Genomic DNA, 20,514 nt, shown 5'->3' on the forward strand with positions numbered 1-20,514 from the left:
ACTTTTCATGAGGCAATTAAAATAGGAAATAAGACAGCATTTAAAGGTAAAAACTAAATAAACTACACAGAATTCTGTTACAGCTTACAGCCAAATATAATGACATCACTACTGACCATGATGAATATGTCTGACTCAACACTACTGTGTTGTGGTTTCTATACTAGAGGTTCGGGGGTCATATCCAGATTAAGTTTTGTGATTTTCTTTAGAACCCTCAAGCAAATAGTGTCTATCTTAAAACACAGAGCCCAACAACTTCTTCCTAGAACCTCCTCAACTAATTATCATTCATAATAAATGCTATATAACCCATGCAGTAAACACAGAACCATTAAATAAATGAAGACATAGTGTGACGACTCACCTGAGGTAAGAAGTACAATGACTTTCATGGCAACATACTCATATTTGTCAACACGAAGTCGGCGGAGATGTTCAGTGAAGTTGAGCATTCGCTCAATGCAGGCACCAAGTCCCAGATCTCTAGCCTGGGCTAGGGAGATGGACTTGCCAAGACTCACGCGAATTTCACCAGGTGTTGACATAGACCGAAAGCAACAGGAGAACAGCAGCAGCTCACACCATGCATTGATCAGTAATGAGATCTGATCATCAATCTGTATAGCAAAAGATTGCTTAAGTTTTTTTCATTTTCATAATGATGCTCATTAATAGCCTCCCCCACCTCTCTCTCTCTCTCTCTCTCCTGCCTTCTCTTTTTTTAAAGTTACAGCGTGGTGTGATGTGGAAAGACATATCTGACATTTCAGATGTACTTACTGCCTCCCCTTCATATCAGCAGTGAAGATCAATGAAGCAGGTCTTTCTAAAACATTTTACTTCTTTTATTGACCACAAGATACCTAAATCCAGTCAAATTACCAAGTTCAGAAAATGAAAGCAAGTAATGTAAAGCTGCCCACATATATGAATTATACTGTATTTACATGAATATAAGATCATTCCTTCTCTTAAAATATTAATTCTCAGAAAAATGGACATATTTGTCAATACTAGAATTGGCCAGATATGAATTTCACTAAGTATCTGTATTCTTCAATATTCTGCAGTTAGATAAACATAACATTAAATTACTGACATTCTGGACATGATCCACTGCCCTGTTTTTTTACTTAAAAACACTTCAGACTGAACTCATATCTCCATCCTAAGGTAAAAGGCTACTCAGCTGGGCCCAATAGACAGAGCTCGTCCCTATTTCCAAAGATGGAGGAGAGGATGGACATAGAGTTGTCTCCAAAACGTTGTTTTAAATAAGAAAGAGAATGACAGATAATGTCAAAAAAAGTAAACATTTGCATTAATATACCATTTTCTCAAACTTTTAAATCTTATAACACTGTTAAAAATGTGTGTGAATATCATTATGATAACCAGGGCCCGGATTTTGATGACATGTCATCTTTTTTTCCTTGTATCCTATGCGATGCTCTTAAATATATAAATCTTGGATATGAGCTGCTGGTTACAGAAATGTAAATTTTATAGTAATTTTTTGTCATTTTTTTTGACATTTTTAGGTTTAAGGTCATTTTTTCATTTTGGGGGTAATTTTTTGGTAAATTTCTGGACTTTTAAGGGTATTTCTCATCACTTTTGGCCATTTTAGGGAATTTTTCTTCATATGTTTTCTGAAATGTGAATAACATGGAAGCGAATGTTCTTTCTTTTCTCCTTTGGGTCATTTTTGAGGATTTTTTTTGGTCATTTTTTTAATATTTTCAGGTCATCATAATCCGGGCCCTGCATATTACATTTCTGGGTCATATTTTAGGTCTTTTTCGGGATATTTCGGTCATTTTTTAAATATTTTCAGGACATCAACATCCAGGCCCTGATGATAACATTAATACATTCTGTTAATATAAAGGTGTAGAGACAGTAAATCAGTGAACAAAATGCATTAATTAAAAAAGCATAAAAGGTGCTAAGTCACACTGCACAGATCAGTCCATGTGTAACGGCCACTATTAAACAGTCATCAGCACTTTCTTCTTAAGCACTTGAGCAGCTGTCTCCATCCCACAGGATGTCACCATCTTTTTCATCTATGCTGTTTGATATACATTTCTTGAACCTACAGTCAACTAATTCAGATAAGACAGATGCTTTACCATGCAGTCTTTATCCATTCCCCATCCCACACAATGCCCCAGATGGTTTCTTTATTTCCCATATTGCAGTTAGTGGGCAGTTTCCAGACAGCAACTATTTCCCTAAGAGATGACAATCCTTGGATGGTCTGAGAACATCATATCAATGGCCTGGAGCTGAGAGGTCATGCCTTCAGGTAGAAGCATGAACATTAGTTCTGTATTTGGTTGAGAATTCTGGGACTGACCCTGTCTGTTTAAATTTTCCAAAAATCATGTAGAACAAACTTTCCCTTCTTCCATGGAAGAGCACCTAGTTACCCGTCCCTCTCTCTTTAGCCACTATTCATCAGTTCTTCAGTCATGCAACCCTTCTCATTGCATCTGAATATGATGTCACTAGCATTCTTATGCTTGGCCAGATTTTCCTTTTTTTAGAAGAATAAAGGTGTCACCTTCCTCCCATCAGCTAATACAGACAGCATTAGCATTAATATATGATCCTCACTGCCATATTTAATGAACCCTGAACATCAATTCTGAATTATGTAGGCTTCATCTGAACTTTCTAATTCTCCTTGAACATATTCTAGTTTCTGGAACAAAGTAATCAAATGAATGGCAAGTAATTTCACAGTAACGTCTACAGGAAACTTCTGAGCCAATACTGTTGTTTTTCTATGATGAGACAGGCCACTTCACCATATAAATCTCACAGTCCATCCAACACTTACTTTGCTATAACGGCACAATTTGAAAACAATTATTGCTGTTTGGTTTTCTTGCAGCATCAAACATTTACTTCAGTAATAATGAATTCTTATGCCACAGGGCAATAACTGGTTTCTTCCACACGCTTAGAGATCATTAAATTAGAATTCTACACTGTTGCATCCTGTTATATTACATCAAATGGCTATATTTAACTGTCACTTATAAACGACATAAGAAGGATGAGGCCATCATCTAATCGAAGTATTAGCCTGGCATTTGCCTGGAGGGACTGGGGAAAACCACAGAAACCCTGTCCCATCCAAGATTCATACCAAGCACCTCCAAAACATAAGTCCAGATCTCTACAAGGAGGCCAATCTGCTTGGTACTACATGTTTAAAAGTAAGATATATTCATTGCATCGCATTTTACATTTTACACTGTCATTCCATTCAACTGACTTTATCAGCTACATACAAAATTCAGAGTCTTGTGAAATCTGACACACATATCAGTAGTGCACGTATATAATGACCTATATTCTATACCCATCTGGTTTCATTAGCCATGACAAATCAACCAATCTATTCATTCAAATCATATCTCACCGATATATTCTTGAAGAGTGGTAGACTTTTGCACCACTTCACAAGTCTGTAGAGGCGGTGGTCGGCAATGTTGCACAGGTTTGATAAAAAATCCGAGTTATTGCTGCTGGCCTCTGAGTTACCATTTCCATTGCTGCCATTGCTGCTTGTGCTGCTGCTACTACTGCTGCTACTACTACTGCTACTGCTGCTACTACTGCTGCTGCTACTGCTACTGCTGCTGCTATTACTACCTCCATGAGCCGTCATTTTTTGCATCTCCTGGTCGTTGTAATGCCATAAATGCTCCACATCCATTATTTCCTAGTAACACAATAACAAAAGTTTCATAAAATTCTGTGAACTAATCCAAAAGTTGAAAGATGGGATGGACAGACACAAGGACACAGATACATGCATGCATGCACACATAGAATGGTTCAGGCATATTATACAGCTGTAATAAAAAGTCATTATCAAAAGAGGCTGCTTCACAAAATTTCTCACCCAGGATATGTGAATGTTATTTTTTCTGATTTCTGTCACTGGGTTTCTGTGGCAATTTATTTCTTACTGGACAAACTGTTGTCACACAGACACCTTTCCCTTATTCAAAGTCTGTGTGCAGTGTTATGTTTTAAAAATGGAAAACTTTTGGAATGTAATAACCAAAAATTCTTAGTGGGGAGACTGAGAACTTTAATTTCAAATTCTTAAATAATTCCTGCATAACATCGAAAAATATGGATTATGTCTTGCTTTAGAAAGAGTTAAAAATTTCATCTTGAATTTTAAAGTGGCAATGACACAACGGTCATCATAAATTATTATTAAAATGGTACTTGTACAAAATAATAAATCTACCCACCATTTTATATGGGTGTGAAACCTGGTCTCTTATCCTTAGGGAAGAATTCAGAGTATGGGAATTTGAGAGCAGGATGCTAAGGGATACTTCAAGGAAGTAATGCAAGAATTGGGGGGGGATTACATTTTGACGAGCTTAATAATTTGTATTCTTCACAAAATACTATTAGGGCGAATAAATCTAGGGGATCTTATGGGTAAGACATGTAACATAGGGGGGAAATGAGAACAGCATACAAAATTGTAACTGGAAAACCTGAAGGGGAGAAACCACCTGCAAGACATATGTAGTGATGGAATGTGTCGACTGAATTCAAATGTCTCAAAAGAGGGTCCACTTGGGGCTATTGTGAACACAATAATGAAGAACCAGAATCCAAAAGATGGAATTTTTTGACCTGTTGACAAACCAACAGCTTCTCAAGGACTCTTCCATATGATGTCAGTTACAGCAATATTTAAAATGGATCAATTCAGGAAGTAATCATGGCCTATTTTAAGGTATCATTCCAGCTTTTGTCAGAAGGGACTGAGAGAAACTTGACTTCAGTTGAAACAGCCAGCTGATGGGCCAAGAATCATACCTGCAACATGAATATGAACCAGGCATGCCAAACACTCAAGCACTACTAATCTATATTACATAAATGTGAAACATTCCATATTATTTTGAATATAAGACACACATTTTTCATATTTCTTCCCACTGAAAAATTGAGGTGCGTCTTAAATTCGAGGAATTATTCACCAGTTTGCAAACTGTCCACGGAGTAGCCTGAAAGAACCTGTCTAAACACATTTGGAATGAGTCATCAAGCAACATCATCCCCCATCATTTTAGTTCAGTCACTGTCAGACACTCTTAGCATTCAGGTGTGTTCTGTTTCCTATCAGTCTGTACCCATGGCAAAGCATTTTACATATGATGCTGCATTCAAAAGAAAAGTTATTCTGTGCATTGAAAAGATAGGTAATCATGGAGCTAGTAGAAAGTATACAGTATATGAGGCATGTGTGTCATTGGCAAAGTAAGAAAACAATACTGTTTTCAATGGATGTATTTCATGGCCATCTCTCTGATAGAATCAAAACTAGGTCAAAGAACAAAGCACTGATCAGGGTTAATTGCAAGTGGCATGAAAAGTCAATTACAACAGTCTGATGTATCAGTTAACAACCATTCAAGCATCTTGTCCACAAATACTACAATGCCTGGCTAAACAAAGACATCTAGTGGGAAAATAAAAAAGCATCAATAACAGTGAAGTGGATATCAAAAGTTTTTTAAAGAAGTGTCAGTCAGTTTTTGAAGTGCTGTTCATCTAATGCTGAAGATGGAACAGAGGATGACAGTTTTTCAGACAGCTGTGAACAATGTGGCAAGGGTGCATTATCTTCAGAACATGAAAATGTGATTGAATGATCACTGGACGAACTTTCTGATTAAATAAAAAAGACAAAAATAAATGTGCACATAGTGAAAATGTTAAATTTCCATTTCTTTCTGGTACATTTTCCATTATTTTTCACTTTAAATGTGTTCTAAATATTATGTTATTTTAATTTATGTGTTTTAACAAACTCATTTAAATAAACACACCATTCCATTTTTTCTAAAACTCTCATTTAAAAATTGGATGAATCTTAAATTCGAGGGAATCTTATATTTGAAGTAATATCGTATTAATATGCTCATGCAATGGGGGTGTGGGAACATCCCACATACTAACATGCAGTTTCGCCAGTCTAACAGACAACACTCAACTCCTAGTCAATATCACATTGCTGCCAACGCTCGTACTTATACATCACTCGCTGTCCAGCCCACGATTACATCATAGCACACGCTAGCCAATCAGAACTCACAATCAAAACTGCAAGTTTAAGCTCTGCCCAGCAAGCATGGTATATGACATTCAGTTCAGAACAATCAGTCATCAGAGTCATCAGCCGTTCACTGTGCCAAAGACAGCTGCCGCAACTCTCCAGCAACCACGCTCTGCTACCAGACAGCTAACGTAGCTGCCGCAGCTCTCCAGCAACCAAACTGAGACAATGGCTCAGTCATCGCCTGCACCATAGGCAGCTGTTCCTACCGGCACACACAGCACCAAATCACCGGCCAGACAGACCAGCTGAACGGCCGTAAAGACTTGGTCTACTACAAAGGAGCAAATTCTGCCAGCGCACTCACGGTGGAACAAACTGCCCTTTTCAGGGCCAGCCAACTTGTGAACATCGACATTCTACATAGCTTCACAGCTATTCTGTACATTCAATTTATACAATTTAATATTTACAACTGTTACAGATTTACGTGGTTGTCTTTTAGAACATCGACAATCCCACAGGGGCAACATGATGTAGGGGACTGCCTGTTGGGATGAAGCAAAGTAACACTACAGAAACAGACAAGACTGGAAACAAAGGTTGCTGGGGCTATGGTAAAAACATGCTGTAGGTTACAAATTCCTTTCACGAAATGGGGGGGAGGAACAGAAGCTTTCACAGGCACTGAATGTTATGAAATCTTCTTGGGAAATCAGTCACATCAGTATGAAATGAATTTGCAAGTTTGGAAACTGTTTCTTTCACCGTCATCAGGAAGCGATTGGTGATGCATTCTTAAGCTGGCCCTGGATTCTGGTAATCATACATTTCAATGAAAGAATCATCAACGAACTACCATTAGATCCAAAAAAAAAAAGGCACAGTTAATGTTATGATAAAATATATTTCCATGTTAAGAAACAATGACTGAGGGTGAAGCAGGATGGGCGACCATCTGATTCTGCCAAATGTTCTTCTAATGGCTCAACCCCAAAGAATGAGAACAGGGTGCAACAGCATACATACACATATACATACATACAAAAAAGAGCTGTGCAAATCACACCAGTTTCTGATGTTGAAAATGAATTTTATACTGGTTTGACTCATCATCTGAGATGACTTCATTACAAAATAAGCTTAGGCACAGCCAGCTCTGAAGTAACAAACTGAACCAAAATATACTGCGTGATTTTGAAGATGAAACATGCAAGCAGATAGACAGAGATGGATAATTTCATTTCATTTGACTGATATATTCAATGTACCTAGACATTTTTATTTTTCTGGGCTGCTCTTCTTCATAAAGTATATAACTTACTTGCAATAATTGAGGGATGGCAAGTTTGTCGAGATGCCTAGAGTTGACAGGGACCGTTCCTCCATTGCCATTCCCACTACTCCCTGCTACTACCCCCACATCTGGAGCCTCCAGCTTTACCTGGGGGTCACCAGAGGGGGCAAGCAACTTATGGCTGGAGGTATCACTTCCAGGTGCAGCCACAAGGCTGGCAGGCAATGTGTATGAGCACTGGTACGTGCTGCGGCCACCACGAGTTCTATCTTCACGAATAGCTGTAAACAAAATGGCAGTGTCACCACCTCTATTTCCTATCTGAAGTTGGCATCACAAAAAATAATCTTTTTCAAACACACTCTGATCACATAGATTTTTCCTGTCACTAAGCACTAAAAGTAGCTAATTTTTGTGATTCCTTGGATGTAAGTAAATCATTAACTATACATTTCTTTACTGCATACTGGAATACTGCATACTAACACTGTGGTGAGAAAACTGCTGGACTGGAAGGTAAGCAAGCAGATGAACTGCTGGACTACAACTGTTAATAGTAGTGAACAATTCAAAGATCTTAAATGGCCTGATAGAATATACAATTAGTATAACAGGAAATGATAACAATATGAAACTACTAAAAGACAACAAGAAATGGAAACATAATTGAAAAGTAGAATTAGATGAAAGTAGAAAGTAGAATTAAATCAGACCAGTGAAACACAATCCTTGGTAGAAAGGGAGGGAATTCAAATGTCATGGAAATCTCTCAACACAAACAATGAGCACAATTCTACCCAAACCACTGCAGTCTCATACTCTGAATTCTGCTAATCCTCTTGTTGATGTCTACAGGATATCGCTGTGGTTGTGAAGCAACAGATATAAAGATATGCGTGATCATTCTGGAAATCCTTCATTTTATTTGTTGTCTCACATCAGTATGCCATAATAACATTCAGATGATGAGCAACAGCTTCTGAGAACAAATACTGCAGTAATTTTGGCACTGCCTAAAAATGTGTGTCCATACCTACAGCTGTTTCTAATTATGAAAATCAATAAGTGAGAAACATCAGGTTTATGTATAATAATTGCATTTTGAGACACTATCCACCTTCCTGCTTTTTTTTTTTTAATTGAAAGCACACCATGTTCCAGAGACTGAATTCTGTCTCCACCCTCAAGTGGAACCCACTCAGTTGGGCCCAACTGACAGAGCTAGTCCCTATCTCTGGACACTAGCACCAACACAAGATAGGATATATAAATCAAGCACAGCATAAACCACCAGTGGGAGTTATTAAAAATATTTTAAAAAATTGCACATACATGAAGCCTAGCACTATTTCATGGCTACTATTATCAAAATCAGAGTCCTATCAGAATGGAAGTCATCACTAAAGTGAAAAATTCTCTGTATGGTACCAACAGAAACACAATGTTCACACATAATCTACACTGGATGAAGTTGTAGTTTTCTGACCTTGGGCCATATTATATTTGTGCTAATTAATGCATACTTCTAAAGGTCTGCTTGTTTTGCTGATGTAACATCTGCCATAATCACATGGGATATTGTACAAACATTGTTTTATCTGCTGGGCATCTCTAATTGATCTAGCTTTCGTGAATGCCCAAGGAATGTATGTATAGTTTTGGAAATGGTCCTGACATTGAAACGGTTTCCAAAGCATTTGAACTTCTCGGAGATAGCCTTAACATATGAGCCAATAACCATTCCCAGACATATTGTATCTGATGAAGGATGGTTGCTTCTTGATGGCTTAAACATTTGGGACTGATAATATGAGCACCCAATTAAGCCATGGAAGTTAATTCTTTGTAAGGCACTGGCTGTAAAATGTGCCACAAGATCTGACAAATGTCTCTATAATGTTGCATCTGCGTGTTTAAACTTCATCCTCTGAGAACAGAAGATTTAAATGTCTTGCCACTACTGAGCTGGTGACAAGATTTTAACTTTGAAGTAATGACATTTGTACTGAACACAATGATAGTGAACCTGCTGGACCCATGCAAGCGCCACCACAATAGTGTGACACATGGTCAATAAAAGTAAAGCACCTTCTGATGATATTTCTAATTATTAAAGAATTTCAAATATTTTAATTAATAAAACCATGAACAACTTCAACATCCATTGAAATTGCAGATCATTTACCTTCCAGTTTCATACCCATTTTAAGACATTTCTCAAAACGGCATGCCGGGCACTTCTTGCGGGTTGCAATGGTTACAGGACAAGAAGATCCACGCAGACAGACATAATTCTTGCGATTCTGAACAGTTCTTTTAAAAAATCCTTTACAGCTCTCGCAAGAGAAGATGCCATAATGGAAACCAGAAATCTTATCCCCACATATGGGGCAAGGACTGAAAACAAATACACACATTTGTTATGCTAGCACTGTGAATTATACCATACAGATAACCACTGGGGCCACCACCATTGCCCCCCCCCAAAAAAAACCCCTCTAGAACCCTCAAAATATAACAAAATAAGATTTTCAGTTTTTGTATCAACAGAAGAGTGTGGTTTTCTGCAGCATTACATTGTGTACTTTTGCAGATGGTTACCACTGTTTTGGAGGAACCACAGTCCATAAAATTTTCACTGTGGTTCATTTATGCATGACAAATCTTAAAATTCACAGCTTGTCTAACATCATGCAGATTGAATCAGCCAAAGATGTACCTAGGAGACTTTCTGTTCAAGCGACATCATTCATCATCAAAAAATGTACAAAACATTTGATTGGTTAATTAATAATTAAAAATTAATCACAACCAATTAAAATGTACATTACACAGGCTTCATTTACCATGGGTTACTGTGGACATCTTGCTCCAAACATGTCCTGAATGATGTTTGTGCCCCTTAGGTGTGTTCTTCTGGCTTCAAATACATGAAAATTGTAGAGGGAGAGATGAGAACTGTACAGAGACTGTTCCAACACCCTCCAACTTAGTGATTCTTTCTGTGACAGTTCCAGCAAATTATGAAAATTATGTGCTACAGGTACATTTCTGCTGTACCTCCAACTTTAATCACCCTTGGGTTGGTTTCTACCGAACAGTTTTACATGTGGGTACAGGCATTGGGGTATTTTCTGCAGGGTTAGAATACCTGTTAATGAGCTGTTGCCTAGAAATGCCAGGAGGAGCAGCTAGTGCTGAATGTTGGACCAAATCTGCGGCTAGGGAAGACATCTTCTCATCCAGAATTCCTTCTCGCTCATCTGTAACAAAAAAGAGATATAATGTCCTCCATATATACAAAATCTAATTTATGTAGTATATTTGAGTCATATTATGAGCATTTAATGTGATCAAGAGTCAAGTTAGGCCTAAGAAACTGTCTCAAGCTTACGACGTTCCAAACTCATACGTTCTATAAATATTCTGAATACATGAAATGACCAGAAAAAATCACAGTGAAATTAATGGTTCATGTGGTGACCTCATGCACAACTGACAACATAATGTCGATAATGTTGATTTAATTGATGATCACATCAATGTGTTCTTACTTCTAAATTCTGTCTTAAGAAATGTCTTAAACTTCATATAATTAAGCTTTACAATTTGTTGAGAACCTCCAGTGGCAAGTTCATTTCACCATTCTTTGTCTCTCATTTCCAAGTTAGCTATATTCAAGGAACAAACCCATTTTCAGGACCAGATCTCAATTATTCAGTGCTGATCACTATTCCTGTTCTTCATAAATAAATCTGTCTTAACATTCTTGTCAATCCTTACTGCACGTACCCATGAACTGACTCCACACCTTATCTAAGGATCTAACATGTTTCTTGTTACAGCATCATTTATTTTTTTCAAATAATTTCTCTTCCATGCTGCAACATCAATTCTTTCCATCACAAATAATATCCAGCTCTTACAAATCTTTACATCTGAAACCAAACTGTGTCAATATTTCTGTTAACAAGCTGGGAAATATATGCAGAGGGTAACAATTCTAAGCATGTCTCCTGGTTTATCTAAAAATCCATTAGACTTGATTTAAACAGACTGTAATGTATCAACAATTGTCAGTAACTCTCCTATATCAAATTTTATACAATTCTGTTCTTAAGGTGTTACACAAATACAGTCAGAGGGACAGAAAGATGGATATGCTGAGGCTAGTAAGTACTTTCTGCAACTTCCTGTTGTCAACCTGCCATAAAAAACTTCCCTCCAAGAAAATGTATCTCTTCTTTCATGGTCACTAATATATTTTACATGCTGGAACCTCTTTGTTCAGTTTGAAAAATGCCGTTGCATGTTTGTCTGATTATATATGATTTATAAATGGCTTTGATTTAAAGTCATCAAATCTGATTCTTTCATAAATGGGCCCTTGATTTTTACCTGATGATTTTCTCAGTGCCAATGCTTGCATGTCAGTCTCCTTTCTCATTTTACATGCATTGATTTCTGATTTTTTAGTAGTTGTATTTTTTTTTGCAGTCTCTATTTGAGCTTTTCAAAATTTCATTGACCTTTCTTGCTCAAACATCCATGCGACTTTATTACCAACTTTTAATACCAGGCTGAATTAAATCTTTTTTTAGTTTGAAGATTCTATCAGAAATATTTTCACTAAAATATAATTTACAGAGAACTCCAAAAGTAATTATTGCACACATCATAGAACCATAACATACACAGGCAAATCACACAAATTATATGCTCTCTATGGATAACTGTTACTCCCCCACCACAAAACCTTAATGTAGTTTATCAAATTTCAAATTTCAACACTAACACACAGAGCATACCATATTTATGCATGTATAGGCCGCAGCACAATTTTCAGACAGAAATTATAGAAAAAATAATTTTCTTCTAATATTATTTCAGGAGTAGAACACCCTGTATTACTAATTATGAATATAATTCTTTTTTAAATGAAGTGTGATTTCGAATATTTCGAATATAAGCCGCACCCGTTTTCCTCTTGAATTTTTGGCAAAAAATGTGCGGCCTATACATGCGTAAATATGGTAATTAACTAGCTTCTACACATGACACCACCACGGTTATGGCAAAACTCTTCCACTGCCATGTTACTACACAAAATTTACTAACAAATTCCACAAATAATTCAAAACTCCCTTGTGACACAATAACAAATATAAAGGAAGAACATTCATATCTTTACTTTTTTGGCTAGGGCTTTTATTGAAATTAGCGGCCTCCGTAGTCTAGAGGTAACGTTCCCACCTCATGACTCGTGGTACGCGGGTTCAAATACCCGGCGGAGGTCATCGAATTTTTAAGGGCGGAAAAATTCAGGGAACAAGTCCTCCGGGAGGGACTTTAAGCTGTGTGTCCCGTGTCATAACTTTACGGCACGTAAAAGAACCTCATATCCTCAAAGAGGATCACTGAGCCAAATTCCAGGACGTTTCCCGCACAACAATAGTCTCTAAGGCCTCTGATAGATGGGGGAAGCATTATAGATACCGCTAAGCAAGTGGCCGAACTCGCTTGCTCGGCAGGACTGATAGTACGCACCGTTTATCGGTAGGGTACAGAGACTGGTAGAATATCACAGAGGGAAGCACAATAGATCAAACTGGTCACAGTGCATGGGGAAACCCACCCTCTCTAAATAACTAACTAATTTATTGAAATTAATTGGCTATGTCCCATTGCACTTTTTTAATTTAAATCATACTTGAACTTCTGTTACACTAGAATCTACTGAGCCATTTGCTGTTTGCTTTAAAGTTATAGCTTGCATCACCCAGGAGTAATATCTAGTGAAGTGCAGTTGCGTGTTGTGCCCTCCGCAATTTGCACCTCATCAGAAAATGGCAAATTTTGAAGAGCAGAGTATAACATCAAGCTCTGCCTCACATTCCAACTGCTCCATACTAATCAGTCCCCTTATCACCTGATGTTATATAATTTCGACACTGACAGCAGTGTTGACCACCTTAAAAAATACCTGAACAAAACCGCTATAAAACTGTTAAGAGGTTAAAACTTACTTTAAGAGGGAACAATATGCAGAACCCATAAGATCTGTTTGGTTTTCTTAGTGAAAGTGGAGTAACATATGATAATGATGCTAAGCATTCCGTTTATCCACCCGCAAACTCGAAGGATGTAATTTTGGAATGAATGAGGGAATTTGTTCTTGAAAATAGGGCCATCACTGTCTATGACTAAGATAATAAGGTGGGAATCTCATTTGGATCATACCAAAGTGTTCTGACACAAGCAGAATATCAACATGAGCCATAAACCTTTAGAAAAAATATGAGGGAGACATATATTTCCCTTTGTGATCCATTTCTATTTCTAATATTCATATGGTACTGTAGGGAAAGAGATCTGAAGACACCATCATGATTCAATAACAAATGCAGGATGCACTTGCTAGGTTGAAAACCTGGGACCTTCTCAAATGTTCAACAATGGCCCAATCACTGGAATCACTACATCACATCCCAAAGGAAGTACTTCAAGGAGGTTAGAATGGAATAAAGGGCAATTTCAGTTATCACAGACAAAAGACTACAATCTGGAAATTATGTGATCACACCACTCAGCTGCATTAATAGTATTTACTAACACAGAATTTTTCACATGTATGTCAGGAACATAAACTACTAAAAATATGAATCTCACTTGTATGTCATTCAGCCTGAATGCTGAACCCTGTTCCAGCAGACTTTAAAATCATTCTGTCACAGAAGTCCTTACCATTGGCATCTGCTGCTGCAGTTTCTTGTTGCAAGCACTCATCTCCATTGCCTCCAACATTAACAATCCCTGGCCTGGGAACAGATACACTTCCATATATGGCCCCACCTGCCATCATATGAAGAGGTGACCCAGCATTCCCCGGACCGGATCCGAAGTCTGGTCCCCGAGGCATCACAGGAGAGGGAAAACCTGCCCCAACAGCACCATGGCCATGCATATGCCTCGACTGGATGGGAGAGTGCGTGGGAGAGAACTGTGTTGGAGACACAGATACAGATGAATAGCTATAGCAGCTACTGTGTTGTGAGCCTCCATACTGAGATGCATCTGAGTTGTTTCGTGACAAGGATGGTGTGTATGGTGAGCTAAAACCTGACGATGGTAACCCTGAAAAAGAATATGCATTTCGAACAATTTTACTGGTGACACCAAAATGTGACTTTATTGGAAAAACAAGCCAAACAATCACATACATTGTACCTAAACAACATGAGAACAGTTTCGCAGTTCTGCAACGTAGTACCTACTGCATACAGTTGAAATATTTGACTGTGATTCTGTCTCATATGCATGCCTTACATTGACATTCTGAGTATGTGTGGTTTTTATGCAGTCATTCTCACAGTCACTATGTACTTATTGGCACCGAAACACGTGTTTCAGCAAACACACAACAAATCAGGTCTATATGATTATGTTGGTACACTGTATTTGCTCAGGACAATTGAAGGGTAGAGTGCAAAACTCAGATAGCTTCAGTATATTGTCAAGATTTTATGGAGTGTGACTACAGGTGGGGTTTGGATTGTTAATCGAATTTACTGCACAATTATACAGCTCATTACTACGTGGGTCATTTCAGAAAAAACGCACACAATTTTTTGTTTACGTCCATGTTTATTTTTTTAATATCTCTTTACAGTCGTTATATTTTAGCGTACTGTTGCACTGATTTAAGTCCATGATTTATTTAAACCGTTTTGCAGTGCATACACTCATTTATCTCCTTCTCTCCCTCGCACTAAATGTTTTGGCATAAGAATGCCATCTTCAGGTGCTTACTTATCCACGCCAAACTAGTTCATTGCATGCCTTGTTCTCATATTAAATTAACTAAAATATGTATCTATCATATACATTGTCAAACGTTAAAAATATTAAAATTGTTCAGGATACCACATCGCTACGTCGCACCTCACTACGCCAGTCACGCCCATTCTCCTCCGTTGGAGCACTCCTTCACGCAGTCACAGGAGCAAGACACAACAAAAGCACAACACACACAAGATAGTGAAGGAGTGCTCCAACGGAGGAGAATGGGCGTGACTGGCGTAGTGAGGTGCGACGTAGCGATGTGGTATCCTGAACAATTTTAATATTTTTAACGTTTGACAATGTATATGATAGATACATATTTTAGTTATTTTAATGTGAGAACAAGGCATGCAATGAACTAGTTTGGCGTGGATAAGTAAGCACCTGAAGATGGCATTATTATGCCGAAACATGTAGTGCGAGGGAGAGAAGGAGATAAATGAGTGTATGCACTACAAGACGGTTTAAATAAATCATGGACTTAAATCAGTGCAACAGNCAACTGTATTGGCGCAGCTTTTCTGTTACGACATTCCCAATGTGTGAGCGAGTGTTGTCATGGAGAATGATCGGCCCAGCCTCGAGCAACTGAGGTTGGTTTTTGTGTATTTTTCTGCACAGATTTTGCATAAAGTCACAATAATAAACTGCTGTGACACTTTTCCCACATGGAACTCTGTCTGTCATGATGATTCCTTGGTGATCATAAGCAAAGATCATAATTTGTTTGACCTTTGACTGAGATCGTCGAAATTTTTTTGGTCGTGGGGAAGATAGACCTCTCCACTTGGACTGTGATTTCAGCTCCGGTTCAAAGTCTCTAACCCATGTTTCATCACCTTCAAAGTCAAATCTTTGTTTCAGCAAGGTTGCAATGTTGAGGCGTTTCTGCTTCTGTTCAGCAGTCAAGCAGTGAGGGACCCATCACACAGAAATCTTTCTCTTCTTTAAATCATTTGTCAGAATTCGGAATATTGACGTTGGTGGAATCCCCGTGGTTTCAGAAAGTTCCTCACATGTCGCACGACGATCTTCTTCAAGAGTATCTGACACAAGTTTCACACTTCGTTCATCTGTTGTTTTCGGCCTTCCTGGCCTTGGATCATCGTTTATGCTTACACGACCACCACAAAAACATCTAGCCCAGTGAGAAACTGTACTACAGTCCACTGTTAGCTTGCCACAAACTTCACTTAAAGCACTGTGGATTTCTGTCGGGTTTTTTCCACGTAAAGTTTCGATCTTAATGTATGACCTTTGATCTTCAACAGTCACAATACCCAAGAACCGTGCAGGCTCCATTTCTAACTCATGTTATTTAAGAATAGAGTACATTATAAATGAAACAAAATAACGCACTTCTTTCTCAAGCCCTGAACTGTAACTGACGTGAGGCTCACTGTTGTTGCATCATCTAATCCGCAGTGTTGCCAACCTGTGCATTATTTATGAAATGACCCACATACATTTCACAAATCACTAGACTAGTGTTCTCAGTCTGTTATAGTCTCCACAAGCTGTTACATGGTAGTGGCTTCCAACAGTGGATGTTCCCCTTCCCCTGGGTTCCTGAACTATCCCTGGCCTCAACTCCCAGCTTCTCATAACAACATCTCACAATGACTGAACTGCAGTTCTCTAACTCACTAACTCACCAACCAACTACTTCACTAGCTCACTGACTAACTTGTCTTGCTTATAACATCTCAGCATGGCCCACATAGAAAACATCGCTCCTCTCCTGCAGTGCAAATATTGCATTCGTTTTTGTTCACAAAGCTATTACTTGGAAACGGCTGTTGTATACTCAATTATTTCGCAGTCATTACCTATCAACAGGTCTACTTGCCACAATATATAAGATTCTTCCAATTCTTAAATGAGGGCTTCAGGAAAAATTTAGAAAGGTGTATTTATATCAATGAGTTTATTTAGAACACATCAATTAAAATAACAAAATATATAGACCACATTCAAAGTGAAAAGTAATGGAAAATATATCAGAATGAAATGGAAATTTAAAACTTTCACCACATGCACATTCCTTTGTAACTTTTTTTTTCTTCCCTGTTGTCAGTATCAAAACTGAATAGCACTGATGATGGGATAATTAATGAACATGGAGAAGTTGGTGGAATGAGACTTTGCAGGAAAACCAAAAGAACTTGAAGAAAACCTGCCACAATGCCACTCTGAAAGCATGTTGCAAAAAAAAAATCCCCAGTGTTTGAACTATAATCTGTAATGGCATTTGTTGGAGAAAAGATAAAGTACTTCTATGACTAGTTACAATATCATGAATTTATGGTGCCAAAATAGACAGTGATTCAGTCAGTTTCATGTAACTTTGTTGGGTGCATGTATTAATACACTCTGTAAAACAGCCACAAAATTTCCTTTGCTTTGGTTACACATAAATTTAATTCTGTTAAACGTACCATGGCTGCTACCATGGCGTGATGTCACAGGACTTTGAGCTGGGGATGAATAAGAATAGGCAGAATGTATGGCTGAATCTGGGCTGGGAGTTGGTGGCACTGCCTGGTTACCACTGTGGTGTGAATGCTTGAGGTGGTGCCCCATATGTCTCTGCTGCAAGACTGGACTGTGAGATGGTGTTGTATTGTAACAGCCACCATTACCCAGCAGCTTATCCACCAAAAGTGGCAAGTCACTCGCTGTGGTGCTGTTCTGTGGCAAGATGTTATTTGTTGGTCCAGCCTGGGGATGGTGGTGAAGTTGTTTTGATCGCACATGTTCCAACACCTTGTCCACCTGTCAAAAGGAAAAGTCTTGTTAAGGGTATATCATTCAAACATCCTAAATAACAGTGAAATATATATTTAAACACTCACCAAGGAAATAGCTTTGCTTACACCAGATAATGGTTTCTGGTGAATGGAGGTTATGAAAACTCACACCAAGAAATTATTCCCCTTACTGTACACACTTATGATAATATAATCTCTTCATGTTAAGTGGTTAAGGAAATGGTTTCTACTCAAATACAATTACATAATCAATATTATAAAATTAATTTTTAAAATGATTACTGACATGAAATAAACACCGAAGAAGTCAGTCAAGAATCAAAGCAACCATGACGCCACAAGCAGCTTTATTTTGATGACTGTTAATGGGAGTTTGATTTGTTTCACTCTGGTCCGTCACACTAATAATATTATGAAAAAGTTAAAATATTTCTGTCCAGTGCGACTGGTTAAGATTTTTTCTTATTTCAATTATTCATGCCCTCACATGTTTCAGTCTTCAGAGACCATCTTCAGAGGGACACCTTTAAAAAACAACACAGCGGGCCACAAACACATACAGGACAACATTAAAAAACCCTCTTCTCGAGAACGACAGGGGGCACACATTCGGCCCCCGTCAAAAAGAAATAATTAAGAGGGACAACACAAACCAACTTGTAAGATTTGAGGCTTTCACGGCGGTGACTATGAAGAAAGCAGTCTTCTGGGATTTGGCACCGTGTATAAGTGGTGTTAACCGACGTTTCGGAGGAACGTATCGCCTCCATCTTCAGGGTAGAAGAAAAAGTATAAGAAATCTGCAAGCGACAAGACCATGAGAACGGTGCTTGCAAAGATTATGATTATGCAGTAACAATTTCTGGCAGTAGGAAAATATGAATATCGATTGTCTTCTGACCAAAATCAGACTAAACTGAGACACAAATTCTGGAAGGCAAATATTTTTATACTAAATGCAGGTCATTTGCTAAATAAAATTCACTAAACATATGAAAACACAGATGTTTATTTTCTATCTGACACTATAAAATTTGTATAACATTTTTAATACCGAATGAAAGTGTATGAAACTTGCAGAGAACAGTCTATGCACTCGGGGAAATTTGTCTATTACACTAAATTAATGTTTCATGTAATGTCCCCAAAGATGATGAACAATATGGAAATGAAGAGTAAACTTGTTCAGAATCCCTATTAGAGTTTCTGCAGAAAGGGCTTCAATTTATCATTAGATGGCCGTTTTCAGTTCTGGAACTGTGTGCTGATTTTTCTGAAACATCCTATCCTCCAAGCACTCTCACACAAAACAATCACAAGGGTTGCAGTCCAGTGAGGTTAGTGGCCATGAAAATCCTTCCTCAAACAGTGCAGGATACGAGTTTGACAGGACTCTCCCCTGGAAAATGTCACAAAGGGAGAAAAGTTTGAGATTGTTGGTGTGAGGTCTGGCACCTTCTTCTTGAACCCAGGCTGATTTCACTGGAACTGCCATGGCCCTTCAGGAAAGGGCAATTTCATCACTCAGCATACTGATATAAACATCACAAGTGACAGCAACATCGATGAACATGGGACCAAATGTTCTGATACTTGATAATGCACACCATACTGTAACTTCCTCTGGAGGCATTGGGTTAGCAATTGTAACACTTGGATCCTCTACGGCCAAAACTGGATATGCTGCTTGTTAATATAACCATCCAAGTGAAAGTGTGTTTCAATAGGGAATAATATGACAATCAAGACACATGGACTGTCCTCCAGCAGTCCTCTATACCAGTGTTTCTCAACCCTCCAGCAGTCCTCTATACCAGTGTTTCTCAACCACCAGGCCGCAGGCTTGTACCAGGCCCTCGTCTTATAGAAAAAAGAATTTACAGGGCCACAGTCTGACAAAAGTTGAGAACCACTGCTCTATTCTCCCTTGCAGAACCATAACATCTCACTATTCCATCTTCTGACAATGGCTGACTCAGCTGCATTTTGTCAGAAACAAGACATCACAACATATATTCCAATAAGTGATAGAGGAGACAAATCCGTCGTGCTAAATGCTGCACACTTTTCCTTGGACCTATTGTTATTGCCTCCTACAATGCACCAACAACTTCTTCCATGTGAAAAAAGATGTGCTATGTTTATGTCTCTTTGCACAATTATCACATACACTTCCTGTTTCTTCATACTATTCAACAACCTAGCAAACAGTCTCTCTCAATGGTGCAACATGAACAGAAACCTTGAATAAAGAAAACAGATGGAAATATTAAAAAGCGCAGGAACTTGTTCATATTGATCAGAGAATGATTATCAGAAAGAAAGTAGTAGAATTGAGTGTTCACCAAATTTCTATCATTAGTCTTGGGACGAAAAAGGTGCATGTTACGATGGTGCCAAAAAAATTTGACTGATGACCATGGGTTGAGAACAAGTTAGTATCAACCTTCTGGACAAAATTCTGGGAGCATCTAAACCTTAACAAACATCAT

General features: G+C 38.2%; 1 protein-coding gene across 8 annotated transcripts in view; it reads right to left on the reverse strand.

The window, feature by feature from the left end:
• The window catches only part of LOC111864029 (nuclear hormone receptor FTZ-F1 beta), a 220,060-nt gene that overhangs the window by 11,279 nt on the left and 188,267 nt on the right, over positions 1–20,514 (reverse strand). For all 8 annotated transcript variants that reach the window (XR_004512978.1, XM_023850967.2, XM_023850971.2 and 5 more), the window contains 7 exons: positions 17,690–18,026; positions 14,154–14,543; positions 10,561–10,672; positions 9,595–9,806; positions 7,437–7,690; positions 3,440–3,742; positions 368–620 (listed from right to left, as the gene is read on the reverse strand). Coding sequence is in view for 7 of the 8 variants with exons in the window: in XM_023850967.2 (XP_023706735.1) it covers positions 368–620; positions 3,440–3,742; positions 7,437–7,690; positions 9,595–9,806; positions 10,561–10,672; positions 14,154–14,543; positions 17,690–18,026 (1,861 nt within the window). In the remaining variant the exon portion in view is untranslated. The remainder of the gene's footprint in view (positions 1–367; positions 621–3,439; positions 3,743–7,436; positions 7,691–9,594; positions 9,807–10,560; positions 10,673–14,153; positions 14,544–17,689; positions 18,027–20,514) is intronic.

Source organism: Cryptotermes secundus, unplaced genomic scaffold, assembly GCF_002891405.2.
Source record: "Cryptotermes secundus unplaced genomic scaffold, Csec_1.0 scaffold303, whole genome shotgun sequence".
Lineage (NCBI taxonomy): Eukaryota > Metazoa > Arthropoda > Insecta > Blattodea > Kalotermitidae > Cryptotermes > Cryptotermes secundus.